We start from the raw sequence: 18372 nt of genomic DNA on the forward strand, positions 1-18372 counted from the left end.
GTGTCTGAGGAAAAGGTGCTTCTAAGGAGAGGTGTCGGTCTCCCCATAGCTCTGAGCTCTTAAATCTTCCAACTCCATCCTTGTTACAGGCTTGCACTCTAGAGGAGCTTGAGCGCAGAGCTCAGAGATTTCACTGATCACTCCTGTTTCTCTTCCGGCACTTCTCTGCAGAGCTGCATATTCACTTCCCCTTCCTAATCCAAACCTGGGCCTCGTGGGCTTCGGAAAATTATATGGGAATCCGCTTTAGGGGGTCAGATATTTTGCCGTGTAAATGCGATCCCGTGTATGACGTGCACCCACGTTTTGGGCCCAAACTTTCAGGAAAAAAGCTTTTGTTTTAATCTTAAAATTCAATTAGTTATTTATATTTAGATACTTGTTTTGCTGCATTATAAAGAAATTTTAGCATTGTTTAACATATTTTATGTAACTAATTACAAAACAAGAATATGCAGCTATTTTAGGTACTACCCATGTATAATATGCATCCTTATTTTTCCCTCAAAATTTTGGGCAAACAAGTGCACCTTATACACTGCAAAAATACAGTCTGTTGATGAAATAAATTCTGGACAAGCTGGAGCCAGGAACAATTTGTCCAGAAGGTAGGCATCCAAATCCTCAGTAGTAACCAAGCCGTGGTACCTTTGGATTTTTAAGTTTTGGTTACCGGTGATTTGGATTTTTAAGTTTTGGTTACCGGTGATTAAATCATGAAAGGAAACACGATTCAGGCCTGCCCTGGGTCAACAGCTAGTTGAGAGGCTATCAGCAGGTCCTCTGGTTATAATGGCTTTGTCTGTTGGGTGCTTACTTCTTTGGGCAAGTATGTATTTTATATGGATCATCTCATTTAATCTTCACTACACTCTTGAGACAGGTATTATGATCGCTGAGCAGAGGTTCAGAGAGATAGAATTGACCAGCCTCATCCTAGACCAAGGGGTGAGTGGGATTTGCACCTAAATCTGTATGATGGCAAAGGCCATGCTCTTGAATCACAGTTATCTTGCACAATTAGATGTTGATACAATCATATTTATTATCACATGCTGATGCCCAGTTTTCACTTTTGTAGAACTCATGGATTACCTGACCTGTCTTATTTTTGAGATTTTATTTTTAGAGAGGGGAAAGGAACTTCTTCCTTCCCATCCAGAGAATATGTGATCATTTCTCCCACCCCCCCCCCCACCCACTGGGGACCTGGCCCACAGCCCAGGCATGTGCCCTGACTGGGAATCGAACTAGCAACTCTTCGGTTCTCAGGCTGGCACTCAATCCCCTGAGCCACACCAGGCAGGGCCATTTGTTTGTTTTTAAAGAAACTAATTGAAAATTGTTCACCCAGAGTCACTGCACAGGATCAGGAGTTATTTCTTGATTCCTCGCTACTGGCCCTCTGGATTTTAAACTGAACATCAACCTGTTCAAGATTTTGCCCTTAATGACATCTCCAGGGATCAAGATTTAACTGCAACACAATAACTTGGATTTTAAAATTACCAACTCCTAGGCAGGTAGGAGAATCAACTTTTCCTCTAGCCTTCAAAAGCACAATAAAATCCAGCAAGGATATTAATCAATCAGATGACTTATCAAATGACCTGTTAATATCCTCCTTTGCAGCTTGTGATTAAAAAAAAAAAGGCTGATGGGGAAATACAAATTCTAAACCTGGTTTCAAGTAAACAGACTATAGCCCTCCTTTGGAGCATGGGGACATGATTCTTGAGGATAGTCTCAAAAGTGTTTTGAGTGTAAAAGGACAAGTTTCTTTTATTTATAGAGGTTGTACAGGCCTTGGAGGTTCTATGCCCCTTTTAGGTATGAGGTGCTATTAAAGCCATTTCTAGCTATGAGTGACCTGATAACATCTATGTCAACTTTGGCTTTCAATTCTCAACTTCCTTGTGTGGTCCATTATTTAATCCCTTCTATTGCTGACTATCCAACCCAAGAAACCTAAAGCTGTATTCTTACCCTTGTAATTCTTTACTCCTTGGTCGTGTTTCCTGCTTTCAGCACAGCTGATTTTTACACTGGCTTGTGATGGGAGGGCACCTTACACTTACCTAGGCCTTATAAAGCAAAAGGCTCATTGTTTGGGCACCAATGATGTCAGTCTAGATGAGCAAACTGGAGGGCATCAGTCTAGGGTCTTAGACCCCTAACCTTTTGAAATGGAAAGGCTGATTGGCTAGTAGCTTTTGGATTTTGAACAAAGACAGATTAATTTCTTAGACATTGAGACTTCCTTAGAATAGAATCAAAGATATTAGGAGCATATTGATGCCAAAAAACCTTCTCTTTTTTCTTAGATTTTGTTTTTAGGGAGAGCGAAAGGGAGGGAAAAGGGGACAAGTAGATGTGAGAAACATCAATAGGTTGCCTCCTGTATGTGCCCCAGCAGGAGACTGAATTCCCACACAGGTCAGGGCCAGAAAACTTTCTTAAACACAAAATGATCAAAAGGAGACACAAAAAACAACTGTGTGTATATATGGTACCAGCAGGAGGCTTCATTTATCTTGGTGGTTAATGAAAAGTTCACAAGGTACTAAAAAAAGATGTTTGTGAAAAATTGGGTAGAAACTGCCACCACTCCAGATTTTTAAAGGAAGCTTCATGGAAGAGGTGGTGAGTAGGATACTTTGTATCAATGATGGGTAGAGACAGGGTCTAGTGTTCAAAGGTGTGGTTTTGAAGTATGAGTGCTTGAGATCCGATCTTGGCTCCATTATTCCTAAACTGTGTGCCTATGGGCAGGTCACTTACCTGTGCCTCGTTTTCCTAATCCATAAAAAGGGGACAAGAAAAATATATGTCCCAAATGACTTTGTAGGTATGAAATATTAAATACAAAACATAAAACATCTGCCCCAGCTGGTGATAGCTCAATGGATTGGGTGTGAGCCTACAAACCAAAGCGTTGCCAGTTTAATTCCCAATCAGGGCATGTGCCTGGGTTGCAGGCCAAGTCTGGTGTGGGGTGTGTGAGAGGCAAACACACATTGATGTTTTTCTCCCTCTCTCCTTCCCTTCCTCTCTCTAAAAATAAACAAATAAAATCTTTTTTAAAAAAGCATAAAACATATAACATTTAGCATAGTAAACTGCTGGTAGCAAGAGCTCAGATATTACCCTAAAATGACCATTCACATGTAGAGCAATTCCTTAAGCCTTTCAATTCATGTAGTAGACCGCCATTCCTGGCCTCAATTTCTTCAGCTGTAAAGTGATGGGGCAAGTCTAAATGAGCGGTTCAGATGTTAGAGTTGTCACGGACCAGGAAAAAAATTACAGGAATGTTGATTTTTATTGTGCCAACTAAGTAGATTTAAAAGATGAAGATCGCCGGAGTGCACTTTCCCTTTCCACCAAAGACTGAAGATTGTGCTTTCCAGGCTGAACCAGAATGCAAGTGTCTTGCGAGAGAGGAGCGGAGCAGAGCAGAGCTGGGTGGGAAGGGGCTGGCCCCAGAGCTGTTCCACAGCAGTACTGTTTTCAGAGCCCTGCTGTGTTGCACTGAATAAAGTTTCCTTCTTCACCATATGCTCCCTACACCCTCAAAAAACCTTAAAAATAAAAAAAATTAAAACTGCCATCTAATATCACCATCTTCATCTTGTTTTTAAAACAAGGATATTTAAAAAGTCAAAAGGTGCCCTGGCTGGCGTAGCTCAGTACATTCAGTGCGGGTTGCAAACCAAAGGGTCTCAGGTTTGATTCCCAGTCAGGGCATATGCCTGGGTTGCAAGCCGGGTCCCCAGCAGGGGCCACAGGAAAGGCAACCTTACACTGATGTTTCTCTCTCTCTCTCTCTCATTCTCCCTCCATTCCCCTCTCTAAAAATAAATTTAAAAAATATTTTTTTAAAAAAGTTGAAAGGTCATTAGCTTAGCCTCAAAGATAGTACTTTAAAAAGCCTATTATGTCATTTTTCTCATGTCTCTATGGACTGGTAAAAGCTTGGTCCTTAATCATAGTCCAACATTAAAATTCTGTTATTTCAAGTTTATCTTTAAAGATTAAGTGCTACATTGTCAATCAAATTTCATTTTGGATAAGTATTTAAAATGAACTATTCACTCGCCTTAAAAGTAGGATCAGAGGCTGGGACTCAAAAACCTTTCCAACTATTTCCTGGTTAAATGAAGATTTCAGAGTAGTTGTGTTTCATGGCACTGGAAGGCAATACTGAAAAAACCTTTGAAATCTAGAGATACTAGGAAACAGGACAGACTGAAAACTGAACTGGGTTCTGGTCCACATTTAGTGACCAGAAGCAAAAGCTTCATTCCCGTGACTGAGGACAGCCTCTGAACAGAAGAATAACAAAACGGCAAGGAGAAGGCTCAGCATGTTTTACTTTGCACTGACGGAATGATAATTTCATTTTGATATTTTTGCCCAATGGTAAAGCAGCATATCACCACCCCTTAGCAAAACAAGACAAATCTACCCTGGAAGCATCAGTCTAGCAGCTAACAAATTCTTGTTCTGGAACATTCCCAGAGAAAGTAGCCAGCCTGGCATTTCTACTTTACCATATGCAGTACTACAGTTTTAATTGACTTAAAGAGGGAATGCTAGATATGTCCAGTACTTCTTGAACATGCCATAAAAGAGAGAAAAAAGAGGAAAAGGAAAGGAATACAGAAGCAAACAGAAGTTGCATGTTCAGACCAAACTCCTGTGGTCCTTATAATCAGAGAATTTCACAACCACAAGAGAGCTGTTGATAAAACTCGGGGCCTGTGGGTTAGAGGACTTTTCCAAATACGCACAGTGAGCTAATGGCAGAGCTAAGATTCTCTAGGCCTTCAGTACCCAAGTCTAGTCATTGACCTCCACTCCAGTGGTTCTTAACCATGGCTGTACATGAGAATTAGCTGGACCTTTTCAAAGCCCCCATGCCTACCTATATTCCAAATTAACTAAATTAGAATCTTTTGTCAGGGGCACCCGGGTTATCAGTAATTTTCTAGTGTTCAATGGGAAGCCATGGCCAAGAAACATTGTCCTGGACCATGGTGCCCACAATGACGGAAAAAAAAACACAGATAAAGATTCTATGAATAGGTTTTTAGGATCATCTGGCCCTTTGCAACTGCCACAAATTCCAGGCCATTCAAATTCTAGGCCAAGGTCATATTTGCTACCTATGGTCACTATTACCACCACCACTGGATTACACAGTATTATAGAACAGAAGTGTAGTGGCTTCATTTCACCCAAACACAAATAGTTTTTCACAATCAAGACTTTTTATTGCCTGGAATGTTACAAATGATGTATCCAAGTCCAACTATAATTTGAACCTGAAGAGGCATTAATCACAGAACCAAGAAATCAGCTCTGAAGTTGCTGCCTGGGCCACTGTGACTCCCCAGTTCTCCATCCTGTTTTTCAAGAAAGGGACCGCAGCAGCACCTAATCCATCCCCACACCAATCCTCCCCTGATCTCCAGTCTTCTTGCAGGTCTCAATTTTTCTAAAGGACAACACATTACCTAATAACTACCACATTAGGAAGTTAACTCATAAAAACTTACCACGAAAGTTTTTTAAATGTTTATTTGTATTAAGTGGGTAGAATGGTGCAAGAGTGCAAAAAAACCTTATGCATTTGGGCCCTTGTTTCCCTACTGTTCACATTAGTTTAGTAAAAGAAGGTTAAGGAACATTAAAAAGAATGGAAGAAATTAATATAAATATATCCAGGGTAGTCAAATCCTCTCTAATTCACTTAAGGACAAACTAAAATTGTTGGCCCAATTCACATTTATGTGAGAGCTTAAAGAAATCACATTCCCTTTAACTGTTCTAGACATGTGAAAAAGGGAAGTGAACAAATATGTATATTACAAGACAACGATCTTTTACTGAAACTTTTTTTTGTCTAAAACTATGAGATTAATTCCTTGTTTATAAATTAAGTCTAACATCACTATTCCAAACCAGTATTATTTACAAAAACGAACCTTTTCTTTGCCTTATCGCCAGGTTCACAGCACTAAATTTTAAACCAACTTCAGTTTAGCTTTTAAAATCTTCCTGCCATCAAGCACCCAGTAGCCCTTACAGGGCAGGGTGGTGTTTGGGCTGCAACATTCATCATTCACCAGAAATGCAGAACCACAACTGAACGACACCACCAAAAGGATTAAATCATTCTAAACAACTCCTAGTGGCTTTCCAAAAGCATGCTTTGTCTAATTATCCCTTTCTATACAGGCAGGTGGGAGAGGGCCACCTTGGAGTTCGGTAATGTTAATTAAATTAGTCTCTTCAGACAGTGAACATGATGGTTTAGTGTGTGTGTGGGTGGGCTGCTGTGGCCGACACCAGCGGACAATGCAGCAAACTGGAACCCCAGACTAGCATGCACCTCCACACCTGGTAAGCACAACTAGATACTTCTCATTTAATCTGGACCACATGTGCAAGTTTTTACTTTCTAGTTAAATACACTGCCAAAATCTTTCAAAGCAGACAGAGAACAGGCTTCTTAAAAATTCAACTCAAAATGTTAAATAATAAAAACTGCTGGCTTATTTTACTTTTCTGACGAATTCCAATATGCTGGGTGCCAGAAAGTAATTATATCTCAGTTGCTAATAAAAAGGTAAATCTTGTATACACATAAAAAGAAAATTTACAAGACTGTAGTGTCACCTGTTAAAACAAGAATATCTAGAATGAAATTTTCAGTAAACATTTGGGATTTGGGATAAAGGGCAATCAGAATAGAAGAGAAAGCAAAATACAAATTAATTCGTAATCTGAGAAATGAATACAATGTATACATAAACTGATAAATACTGCCTCTAGAGGTCACTAATTCCAAGGACTGGTTAGTTGTTTCTACCTAAATAATTACAGGACGTTCTGATATATGCTTTCTTCTTGTGATCAGTTTGTTCTGGCAGACTCCAGCAAGCACTTGCCCTTGAAAACAGTTCAGCAGGAGAAAGCTCCGAAGCAATCACTTTCCATAAACTAGCCACATAATAAGTGCGAAGACAGCAACAATCACTGACAGGACAAGCACCAGGATACAGATCTTCTTGCGAGATTTTTTCTGAGAAGAGAAATGTGTGCAGAAGATACTCATGAAACAAGTAAGTAAGATTTTTTTATTCCAAGAGTGCTTCATAAATCTGCCTCCTGGTAATTCAAAATTAACTCTACCCATGAATAAATAAATATGCAGAGACCTGCCCAAAATCTTAACAGTTACCAGAGCTAGGCAGTAGTGCAAGTTTTAATTCCAGGCTCCCAAATACAATTTAGCTAGGCATTATTTGCAATAAAATAACTTATTTGTGCATGTGTATATTAATAAAGGTTTTATACCTTTTATAAAATTTTATGTTTGTTATAAAAAATACAGACAGGCAGAAAGAAGATAATCCCCCACAGATAAAGCTGCTGACATTTTGATTATATATCCTCCTGACCTTTTACCTATACAAATTGTTATTTCATATAATTGGGATCATACTGTATGATGTTTGATGTTTTTCTCACTTAACGTTTTAACATAAAAATTTTATTATAAACCCTTCATAAACACCTCTTTTAATTCCCATATAACACTGAGTAGATGTAGATGATTTACTTAATTATTCCTTTGCTGTTGGATACTAAAGTCATCGTTCAGTTTTTAAAAGGAAACACTGTTGTTAAATACAAATTTAAGAATATTCCAAGGTAATACGACTATCCTAGGAACATGAAAAATGACTGAAATGCCATTTATTTCTAAAAAGCCATGCAATGCCACACTGAGAAATGAGATGAACCTCATTCACAGTATTTGTACACAGATAAAGACCCAGATGAGTCATAAAACCAGTTTCAACTAGTATATAAAAGAATGTCACTTTACAGAAAGTAAAACAGTCAACCCCTGTTTATTCGCAGATGAAAAAACCCCAAAATGATAACCCCTACTTACTCACAGGTAAATAGCCCTCAGAGCTGATCCTACATCCACCCTCTATGGCAAAGTCAACAGAAAGTATCTGCAAAGTCCTACTTTGTATCAATTGTTATCTTAACTGAAACAAAGTTCAACTGTTTAGGATATAAAATTAGCCTTCGACCACATTTAGGTATCCTGCTAGCTTATGGGGTTAGTTCTGTAGCTAACAGGCTTTTATATAAGTTTATTCAAGGTTTGATATCTTTTTGTTGATCTCTCTGCAGAAGGATATACTAAAAATGGAACTGGGACTGCAATTATGTCTTCTTGCTTCTGACGGAAGCCTAAGCAAAGGGCTGCAACTGTTCTCAAGGTGTTAGTTCATCCCAGTGATTTCCAACCAGTGTGCTACAATTTGTAAAACATGCAACACCTGACTATTTAGTCAGAGGCACTGACCTCTTTCCCCTTAGTTTGTCAAATTAAAAAACATGAGAACCAAAATGACAACAGCCATCCAGTGTGAATGAATAGAAATTATACTTGTATTTTTGACAGGTCAGCAACAAATATATTTTTTGGTGTGCCGCAAAATTTTAGTGATTAGTTTATGTATGCCAAGAAGAAAAAAAGGTTGAAAATCACTAGTATATTCTGATAGCCCATAAAGTTTGTGGCACAGAGTGACTTTCTCTGGTACCTTCTTTTACCTGATAGTAAGCAGCTCGCTGTAACTGGTCAGTGGCTCTTTCCACATGCACCTCTGAGCTTTCCACATTGGCTTCTATGCTATCTGCAAAAAAGGAGGGCAGTGGACGTTTTACCAAGCTCTGGTGTTTCAAGACTGCAAACTGAACAAACTTATGATGGGTCCTGGTTTCACCACCACCACTCCAACTGTCCAGCCACGAGATCAAACGTTACTAATCCCGTAAGAAATACCTCTATTCTTTGGGAATAAACACTGAAGTGTGTAGAGGGAACGGTTATGAAGTATGCAACTTACCCACAAATGGTTCAGAAAAAATTATGTATATACATTTGACAAGACAAAAAATTCTAAGGTTTTCTAAATTAAAACTATAAGTAGCCACAGAGTAAGAGAAAGAGACAGTTAACCTGTTAATAGCCACGGACCAGCTCTGACAAAAGACTGCTCACATTTATGTATATCTGTTGGAATTTAGTTTTAATTTCCAGATGGCTATTTCTATAATGATCTAAAAGAGAGAATAGCCAGGTGCCATAGAGCCCCAGAAGCCTCTGCTTCTTATTTACATACAAACATTCCAACCAGCTGCCCACAGCTAGTTCACAAGTGTGGACACTTCTTATTTGCAGACTGTACCGCACCTACCCCAGAACTGACCTTGCTTCACCTTCTCCCATCCCCTTTGTCTACAGCTAATGTCATCCTTTCAGAAGGGCTGCCGTCTTTCTCCCCACTATCAGATACAGAAACGCTGGCAGAACTCCAGGATGACAAATGTGTTGTCTTTCCTATCTAGCCATGCGGCTGGTGGTTTAGACTCCATGCCCCAAGGCTGGTCTTTTTTTGCTAGCAGTGGCCTAATAAACCCTTTTCTTTTCAAAAGGCTTTCAGCCATGGAAATTAATTTTTTTTGTTTAACACATTATATAGAGAGAAAGAGTGAGAGCAAATAAAAAGCAAATGAGATATAATGTTAACAATGTTAACCTCTTAACAAGAGGTTAAGTCTGGGTAAAGATCACAAAGGAGTTCCTTGTAGCATTTTTATTTTTGCAACTTTTTATGAACTTGAAATTATTTCCTAATAGAAAGCTTAAAAAGGGACTTATTAATCCCAAAATTACGAAAGTTTCTAGAAATAAAGCTGGGAAGCTCACGGCTATTTCCCTCAACAGTAAAAGACTTACCACAAGGCTATGGCAAGTGAATGGAGCTGAATACCCATTGAGGCCTCACTTTAACTTCTACATTTGACGACATAAGAAAAATGCTAAGAAACTGAACTTAATTTGTAAATGGCTTTCCTAAGCCACATTTTACTGACTTCTTTGCACACAAATACTACTGACTCACCTTGAGTTAAAGGTATTAATAATACATACCAATCAGGTCACCTTGATCATGGATCATCATAGCTAAATCTTTAAATATCTGATTGACATCCAAAATGTCAGCCTAAGGAACACAGAAAACAACTAACATTAAGCACCATGTCAGAGATTCAGCTCCTCTGCTTACCTAAAGTTACTAACATACCTAAAGCTATTAACATAACACATGTGTTTTTAAGGCTTATAAATCGTATACAAGTATTAGCTACTATTAACTATTACTTAATTGGTCCACATGACAACCCAATGAGACATGCATTATCTCCATACTATAGAAGAGAAAATTGGGGCTCAGAGAGGTTTAATGACTTATATACTAAGGTCTCACAGCTAGCAACTGGCCAGACTGAGAATTAAAAGTTCATGATGTTTTAATTATGTTACTATGCCTCCTTTATATTTAAATTAATCATTCAGTAACTCTATGAAGTAAGTATCTTTGAGGATAATGGGGCTCAAAGAGGTTATGTAACAAAGCATCACAGCTAGGATTCTATTTCTAAAGCCCAAGCTCTTTTTTTCCTTAACTTTAAAGACATTTGTCATACTTGGGACAGTCTCCTAGTTGCTGTGGATACAAAAGAGCTTAATAGCTGGCTGGGACTTGAGGGGATTAGCACACAACAACATAAATAAGAAGGGCTTTATAAAGGAAATGACTAATAAATGGTATATAGAACATTATGTAGAGCAGACTTAGCAGAAGAAGTAGGACTTGAGTTGTGCCTTATCACTAAAGAGAAGCCATACAAAAAGAAAGGTAACTGTATTATTAGAGCAAATATGCCCAGCTTGGCTGTAACATAGATATGTATTTGGTCTTCAGCCCATTCCCTTTACAGAGCTCCTTAAACCTTTGGAATTCCCTAAGTGATCAAAGAGAAAGGTATCTTCTGTCATTTATTCATAACAAGCCCCATTCAACAACACCAGAGTCTATTCTAAAGACTTGACTTTGAGGACCTGTCTGGTATGACTCAGTGGGCTGGGCATCATCCAGCAAACCAAAAGGTCAAGGTTCAGTTCCCGATCAGGGCACATGCCTGGGTTGTGGGCCAGGTCCCTAGTTGGGGGCGTGGGAGAGGCAACCAATCAATATTTCTTTTGCCCACCAATGTTTCTCCCTCTCTTTCTCCTTCTCTTTTCCTCTCTTTAAAAATAAATAAAAAAAAAAAAAAAAAAAAAAAAAAGACTTGACTTCTGGATAGCCTAAGGATAGGGGATAAGTTACCAGGGGAAACAATCCTGTGATTAGGTGGTTGGGACTTTCAGCCTCAGTATGGGGAGGGGAGAGGAGGGGAGGGGTTCTGGAGGTTGACTCAATCTTCAGCGGCCAATAACTTAATCAACCAAGCCCACGAAATAAAGCCTCCGTATAAATCCTGTACATTGGGCTCTGAGAGTCCCAGGCTGCTGAACACACGGAGGTCCTGGGAGAGCGGCACACCTGGAGAGGGCATGGGCGCCCTGCCTCCTTTCCCGCACACTCTGCCCTAGTGTCTCTTCTGTTTGTCCATTCGGAGTTGCGTTCTTCTATGATAAACCAGTAACCTAGCAAGGAAGCTGTTTTCCTGAGTTCTGTGTGCCACTCTAGCAAATTAATCAAAACCAAGGAGGGTGTTTTGGGACCCTCCAAGTTAGAGCCTGTCAGTCAGAAGCACAGGTGACAATTTGGACTTGCCCCTGGCATGTGAAGTGTGGGAGTGAACTGAACCTGTGGGAGCTGGCGCTAAATCCCCGGAGATAGGGCCAGAATTGAGTTAAGTTGTAGGATAACCAGCTGGTGTGGCAACATTGCTTGATGTGGAAAAAAAACCCACACCTTTGGTGGCCAGAAGTGTCAGTAGTGTAGTGGGACAGTGCGGGAGACACACGAGACTGTGTTGTTTTTCCATTAGAACAGGGTTGGCATGTCAGACATAGGAAATAACTGAACATGAAAATTGAGCCTGGTTAAAGAATTTGGAATTAATTCTGTTAAATATGAAGTGCTCCTTACATCCCTGACACCCACTAAGTTACAGTGCTTACCTTAGCTCATTATGTCTCACTCCCTACTGTAATAGTATTTCTGATGTTAGAGAGCCAAGTTGATGATTAATACCAGCAGGTGGAAACAAGAAAGATACGATATCTTTGGAGGAAATTAAATAATCAAACTTGAGGATGAACAGTCTCATTTAAGACCAGATACTGATGGGATCCAGGGCACAGTGGGTCTCAACCCTGACTGCATATTATCATCTGGAAAATTAGAAGAAAAAAAAATCCATGCTCAGGGCCTCTTGTGATTTGCCCATTTTTAATCTATAAAAGACAGGAGGTTCACATAGTCCAAACTAATAATTGGTATGTGGAGGATGAGAGCTAAGGCATTAAAAAAATTGCCCAAGTGATTCTAATGTGCTGTCAGGGTTCAGAGCCACAGGTGAAGGTCAAGGAGGAGCTCAAAGTTTCTCCTCTTCAACCTTCTTTTCCCTACTGCCCCATCAGGGACAGCAGTCTGCTGGTGTAAGGATGTTTTACTGGTCACTGTGCAAAATTAAAGTTGGAAACTCAGGTAAGAAAGGCCCTAATATCTCTCTTTCAACCCCCACCTAAAAACTGTTCCAATTTCTCCAACCCACTGAAATGCTATCCATAATTTAGAATTAGACTTTGGGATGCATGAAAAATGGAACAAAACTTTTGGCTTCCCTTTATTCTGAGCTACTCAAACTAAGCAAAGGGCTCCCTATAGAGCCCCACCTAACCTAGGGATTGGCATTGAGGTTTGGGGGCAAAGTCTTAATGAGTAAGACAGTACCTGTTTGCCTTGCTCTGTTCTCCATGCATATTCTCATGGACACATAGAAGACATGGTGATTGAGAAAAGGAATTGGGTATTCTTCGAAACCATGGCCAATTACCACTATAAGAGTAGTTCAAATTCACCACTGATTACGCTGAAACATAATATCCAGATCACGCAGTGACTCATTTCATGTTTTCTCATAATCACTGAGAGAAAAACTCAAGTGGATTATACAGTGCAGATACATGAGTCAAACAAAAAACATGACCTCTCACCTCCAGCTGCCGAATCGCCGTTTCCCTCTCTTTAATAAGTTCCAGATCCTGTTCGGTGATGGCCACTTCATCCTCCTGGCTCTGCATCTGGTTCCATTCCTCGTGGCTACAGGGCAACAAGCACTCTAGTTGACTCCTCTTCTCAAAGGTGTGCATGAGACACCTACAACATCTCTACTGCCAGAAGAGGCTACCCAAGGACAAACCCTCCAGTATCAATCAACACAAAGTCCCTTGGGGCTGCATTCTTCATATCCAGAGACCCTCAAGGGGCTGATAACACCAAGAAAACAAAATCCCAGCTTTCAGGGGCAAGACTGAGATGAGGCAGAATTATGAGGAATGGGACTCCATGCTGTTTCCATTTGGGGGTACACTCTGCAGTCTTGCTAGGGCTTGTCAGACCAGGAAAGCAGGCAGGGATTTGAGGCCAGTGAAGCACATCCTGGCCTGTTCTCTTCCGGGGCACTCTCAGAGTGCAAGCCATGCTATCTGGGGCACTAAATAGGAGAAGAGCAGGCTCAACGACCTGGCAGTCCCACAGAAAGACATCTCCTGGTTCCCAGAAATCTTAAGATTATGCTTTGGGTTAAATACCTCTTAAAAGAAAACCACAGTAAACAGTTGGTGAAATGTTATGTCTTCGGGTACCCTATTTAGGAGACAGGCATGGGATACATTATGCTAAACATGAAACACTTTGAAAATCCAGCATTAAGCATTTTTTTCCAACAGTATGCATAAATCATGTCATCTTGACATTATTTAAAAAATTTCCTTCATGTGCTAGAGATAGAAAGCTGAATTAATAGAGCACCCCTTTGAAGTGTTCATAAAAGATTCTGTGACTTTAAGCAAAACAAAACATATAGGCTAGTTGATATAAACAAGAATTATGTTCCTGTGGCATCTAATCAAGGTTATAAGGAAATGACATTGAACAAAATGGTGTTGAGGACCTACTATAGCTGATACAATTTGAAGAAGTTAATGGAGACATTTTTCAGATACAAACTGCTTTCTCCTAGAAAAATGAATTGTCTCCATTTTAGAGATGAGTAAACAGAGACCCAATAACTTTGAAAAATTAAAGATAAAATTATAAATATCAATTAGAGATAAAATGCTTTAGAACTCCTAAACTGTAGATTTGTGGTTTGATACTTATTCCTAAATGAGCCAAGCTCTCTCCCCAATACAGGCATCAGGGGATTCCTGGAATTTTTATTCACCTTGAAAGTATTCCTTACATAATTCAAAGACCTCAGAAAAACCCACAGTTTTGATGTTTTTGTTTTATTTGGTGGAATATAAATTACCCACACCAGGTCTCCCCTTATTTTTTCCACCTTTTTTTCTCATGGATTTTTAAAATTAAAAGGAATAGATTAGAATAGATTAGAATAGAATGGAATAGATCAGAATAGAATAGAATAGAATAGAATAGAATAGAATAGAATAGAATAGAATAGGAATAGAATAGAATCCTATCTCAACTAGCCAGCAGGTTGTCTGATAATTACCTGTCAAAAGAGACGAGCTGCTCCTCTCTTTGCCTCTCTTCCGCCTAGAAAGCAGAGGGCATTATTGCTGCTGATATCCAGAAACATGTCAGAAACACACAAAACAATAGTTTCCTTTAGCTAGACTGTAAAGAAGCTATATCCTTTGGCTCCAACCGGATCTATAAGGGAAGGCACAGGACTCTGGCAATCTGTCTCGACTAAGAAATGGGTGAGAAAGCAAATCTGCCTTCCAGTTTGGGCTCAGAACAGAAACTACACTAGACAAGATGGAGAGAATATGGGCAAAAGAAAGGATTCAATATGATAATGACCCTGGCTGGTGTGGCTCAGTTGGTTGAGTGTTGTCCCACAAACTGAAAGTTCTGGGTTCAATTCCCAGTCAGGGCACATGCCTAGGTAGTGGGTTCAGTCCCAGGTTGGGGTACATACGAAAAGGCAATCAATCGATGTTTCTTTCCTTTCCCCTCTCTCTAAAATCAATAAGCATGTCTTCAGAAGAGGATTAAAGAAATCCCTAAAGAGAAAAGTAATAATAAATAATAACCTATTTTAAAATTTGGAGTGAGGTAGACTATGGGGAAGTTGAAAACTTGAAACAAATATTTAGAACATATAAAGATTTTAAAAAATGGTGTGGTTCAGTGGATTGAGTGGTGATCTGCAAACCAAAGGGCTGCTGGTTTGATTTCCAGTCAGGGCACATGCCTGGGTTGTGAGCCAGGCCCCTGGTGGAGGGGCACATGAGAGGCAACCACACATTGAGGTTTCTCTCCCTCTCTTCCTTCCCTTCTCTCTAAAAAATAAGTAAATAACATCTTTAAAATAGGAAAAGAAAATGGACACTTACAGCATATTAGGTACTTAAGTAGCAAACTCACTTCAAAAATCAATCTAATGCATGTGTTCAATTTTGTAATTAAGAAACTAAGAGAAAAATGTTAAAAGAGAAATCTATTCCCAGTTTTAAAAAAGCTTTCCTGTTGTAATATATCAATAATTAAAAGGATGTTAAAATTTTTAATTTTCAAAATTCTACTCATGCACAGGAACACTGTGGGATTGTTTTTGAAATATTTTATTGATTATGCCATTTAAGTTGTCCCATTTTGCCCCCTTCATTCCCCTCCACCCTGCACACCCCTTCCCCTCACATCCGCCCCCTTTAGTTTATGTCCATGTGTCATAAGTTCTTTAGCTTCTACATTTCCCACACTACTCTTGCCTTCCCCCTATTTTCTCCTCATCGTCTATGCTGCTTATTCTCTGTACCTTCTCCCCCTTTCTCCTCCCACTCCCCTGTTGCTAACCCTCCATGTGATCTCCATTTCTGTGGCTACTCTCCTGATCTAGCTGTCTGCTTAGTTTGTTTTTGTTTTACTTGTTTTATTTTTTAATATATTTTATTAATTATACCATTACAGTTGTTCTATTTCCCCCTTCATTCCCCTTCACCCTGCACACCCCCTCACCCACCATTCCCCCCTTTAGTTTATGACCACGTGTCTCAAGTTCTTTAGATTCTATATTTCCCAAACTATTCTTGCTCTCCCCCCTATCTATTTTCTACCTCTTATCTATGCTACTTATTTTCTGTACCTTCTCCCCCCTTCTCCTTCTCCCACTCCCCTGTTGCTAACCCTCCATGTGATCTTCATTTCTATGGTTCTGCTCCTGATCTAGCTGTCTTCTTAGTTTGCTTTTGTTTAAGGTGTGGTTGTTAATAACAGAGTTTGCTGTTCTTTCACTGTTCATCTTTTTTATCTTCTTTTTCTTAGGTAAGTCCCTTTAACATTTCATATAATAAGGGCTTGGTGATGATGAACTCCTTGAATTTGGTCTTATCTGAGAAGCACTTTATCTGCCCTTCTATTCTAAGTGAAAGTTTTGCTGGATAGAGCAATCTTGGATGTAGGTCCTTGCCTTTCATGACTTGGAATACTTTTTTCCAGCCCTTTTTTGCCTGCAAGGTCTCTTTTGAGAAATCAGCTGACAGTCTGATGGGAACTCCTTCGTAGGTGACTGTCCCCTTATCTCTTGCTGCTTCTAGAATTCTCTTCTTCATTTTAATCTTGGGTGATGGAACTATAATGTACCTTGGTGTGTTCCTCCTTGGGTACAACTTCTTTGGGACTCTCTGAGCTTCCTGGATTTCCTGGAAGTCTATTTCCTTTGCCAGATTGGGGAAGTTCTCCTTTATTATTTGTTTAAATAAGTTTTCCACTGTGGCTGTTCCTCTTCCCTTTCTGGTACCCCTATAATTCAGATGTTGGAACGTTTAAAAATTTCCTGGGAGTTCCTAAGCCTCTCCTCATTTTTTTTGAATTCTTGTTTCTTCATTCTTTTCTGTTTGGCATTTTTTTCTTCCTTCTGGTCCACTAGATTAATTTTAGTCCCAGTTTTCTTTTCACCACTATTGGTTCCCTGTGCATTTCCTTTTGTTTCACTTAGTGTAGCCTTCATTTTTTCATCTAATTTGCGACCAAAATCAACCAGTTCTGTGAGCATCGTGATCACCAGTGTTTTGAACTGTGCATCTGATAGGTTGGCTATATCTTGGTTGCTTAGAAGTATTGGCTCTGGTCACCCCTGTTACATATGAGGGGTGGAGCCTTAGATGTTCCCCAGGGCAGGTCAATCCTGGTCAACCTAGGGAGGGTTGTGATGCTGTATGTGGGGGCGGGGTCAGAGAGGGAGCAATGGCACTTGTTCCACTGTCTGTCAGATTTTGGTCCCCTCTGCCACTTCCCACAAGCAAATTGGGCCCTTCTGGTTCCCATGTGGGTGGGCTTGTGTATGTTCTAGGACCCTGTGGACTTCTCCAATAAACTCTCCTGTGAGGCTGGGAACCTCTCCCACCACCTCAAAAGTTTTTCCAATCAGTGCTTTTAGGGTTTATTTCCCTGTGCTGGGGCCCTGGGTTGCGCGTCTCACTGGGTCTGCTCATTTTCTCTCTGCACCCAGGTCTACTAACCACTGCCTTCTCCTTCGGGGACCCCACTCCTCCAGCCATGGACTCGGCCCCCCCTTACCAGTCTGGATAAATGGTTCGTTGTTGTTGGACTTCTGTACAGCTCAATTTTCTGTCTGTTCTGGTTGTGTTTTTGTTTCTAAATCTTTGTTGTCCTTAAATTTGGTTGTGCAAGGAGGTACAGTGTTTCCACCTATGCCTCCATCTTGGCCGGAAGTGGATTATGTTTTTAATTTTTAGTTTATTCCCAGGTCAAGAAATAAAACACTAATAATGTCCTAAAGCTGACTTGAGTTCCCTTCTCCAATTACAACACCTTCCCTCTCCTTTAAAGTAACCGTTATCCTGACTTTGTGATAATCATTTTCTTATATTTTACATATATAATGATATGCATCTTTATCTAATATTGTATTACCTGATTTTGAACAATACATGAACAGGATTATATTGTCTGGTTTGTATTCTTTTCATGCTTTGATTGGATCACACCAGACTGTGCCATATCCGTCCCTGATGCTAAAATGTAACTGTGGTTTGTTTATTTTCTTTGCTGAATGATATTACAGTATATGAATATATCACAATGTATTTATCTATTCTACAGTTGATGGACATTTGGATGTTTCCAATTTTTGACTACTACAAATAATGCTGCCATGAACATTCCTGTACATATATCCTGATACCAGCATACACAGTTTTTTCTAGGGTAGAACTACTAAGTCATAAAGTGTATGTGTGTTCTGAAGTTACAGCCAAAATGGTTT

General features: G+C 39.7%; 1 protein-coding gene across 1 annotated transcript in view; it reads right to left on the reverse strand.

Moving 5' to 3' along the window:
• Positions 1 to 4419: 4419 nt before the first annotated feature.
• STX12 (syntaxin 12) overlaps positions 4420 to 18372 on the reverse strand; it is a 37030-nt gene continuing 23077 nt past the window's right edge. The window contains exons 5-9 of the mRNA XM_037149378.2: positions 14632 to 14675; positions 13109 to 13214; positions 10031 to 10103; positions 8647 to 8729; positions 4420 to 7090 (exon numbers count right to left, since the gene is read on the reverse strand). Of these exons, the coding sequence (XP_037005273.2) occupies positions 6995 to 7090; positions 8647 to 8729; positions 10031 to 10103; positions 13109 to 13214; positions 14632 to 14675 (402 nt within the window). The 3' untranslated portion in view covers positions 4420 to 6994. The remainder of the gene's footprint in view (positions 7091 to 8646; positions 8730 to 10030; positions 10104 to 13108; positions 13215 to 14631; positions 14676 to 18372) is intronic.

This window comes from Artibeus jamaicensis, unplaced genomic scaffold, assembly GCF_021234435.1.
Source record: "Artibeus jamaicensis isolate MK-2021 breed Jamaican fruit bat unplaced genomic scaffold, CSHL_Jam_final scaffold_847, whole genome shotgun sequence".
NCBI classification, from domain to species: domain Eukaryota; kingdom Metazoa; phylum Chordata; class Mammalia; order Chiroptera; family Phyllostomidae; genus Artibeus; species Artibeus jamaicensis.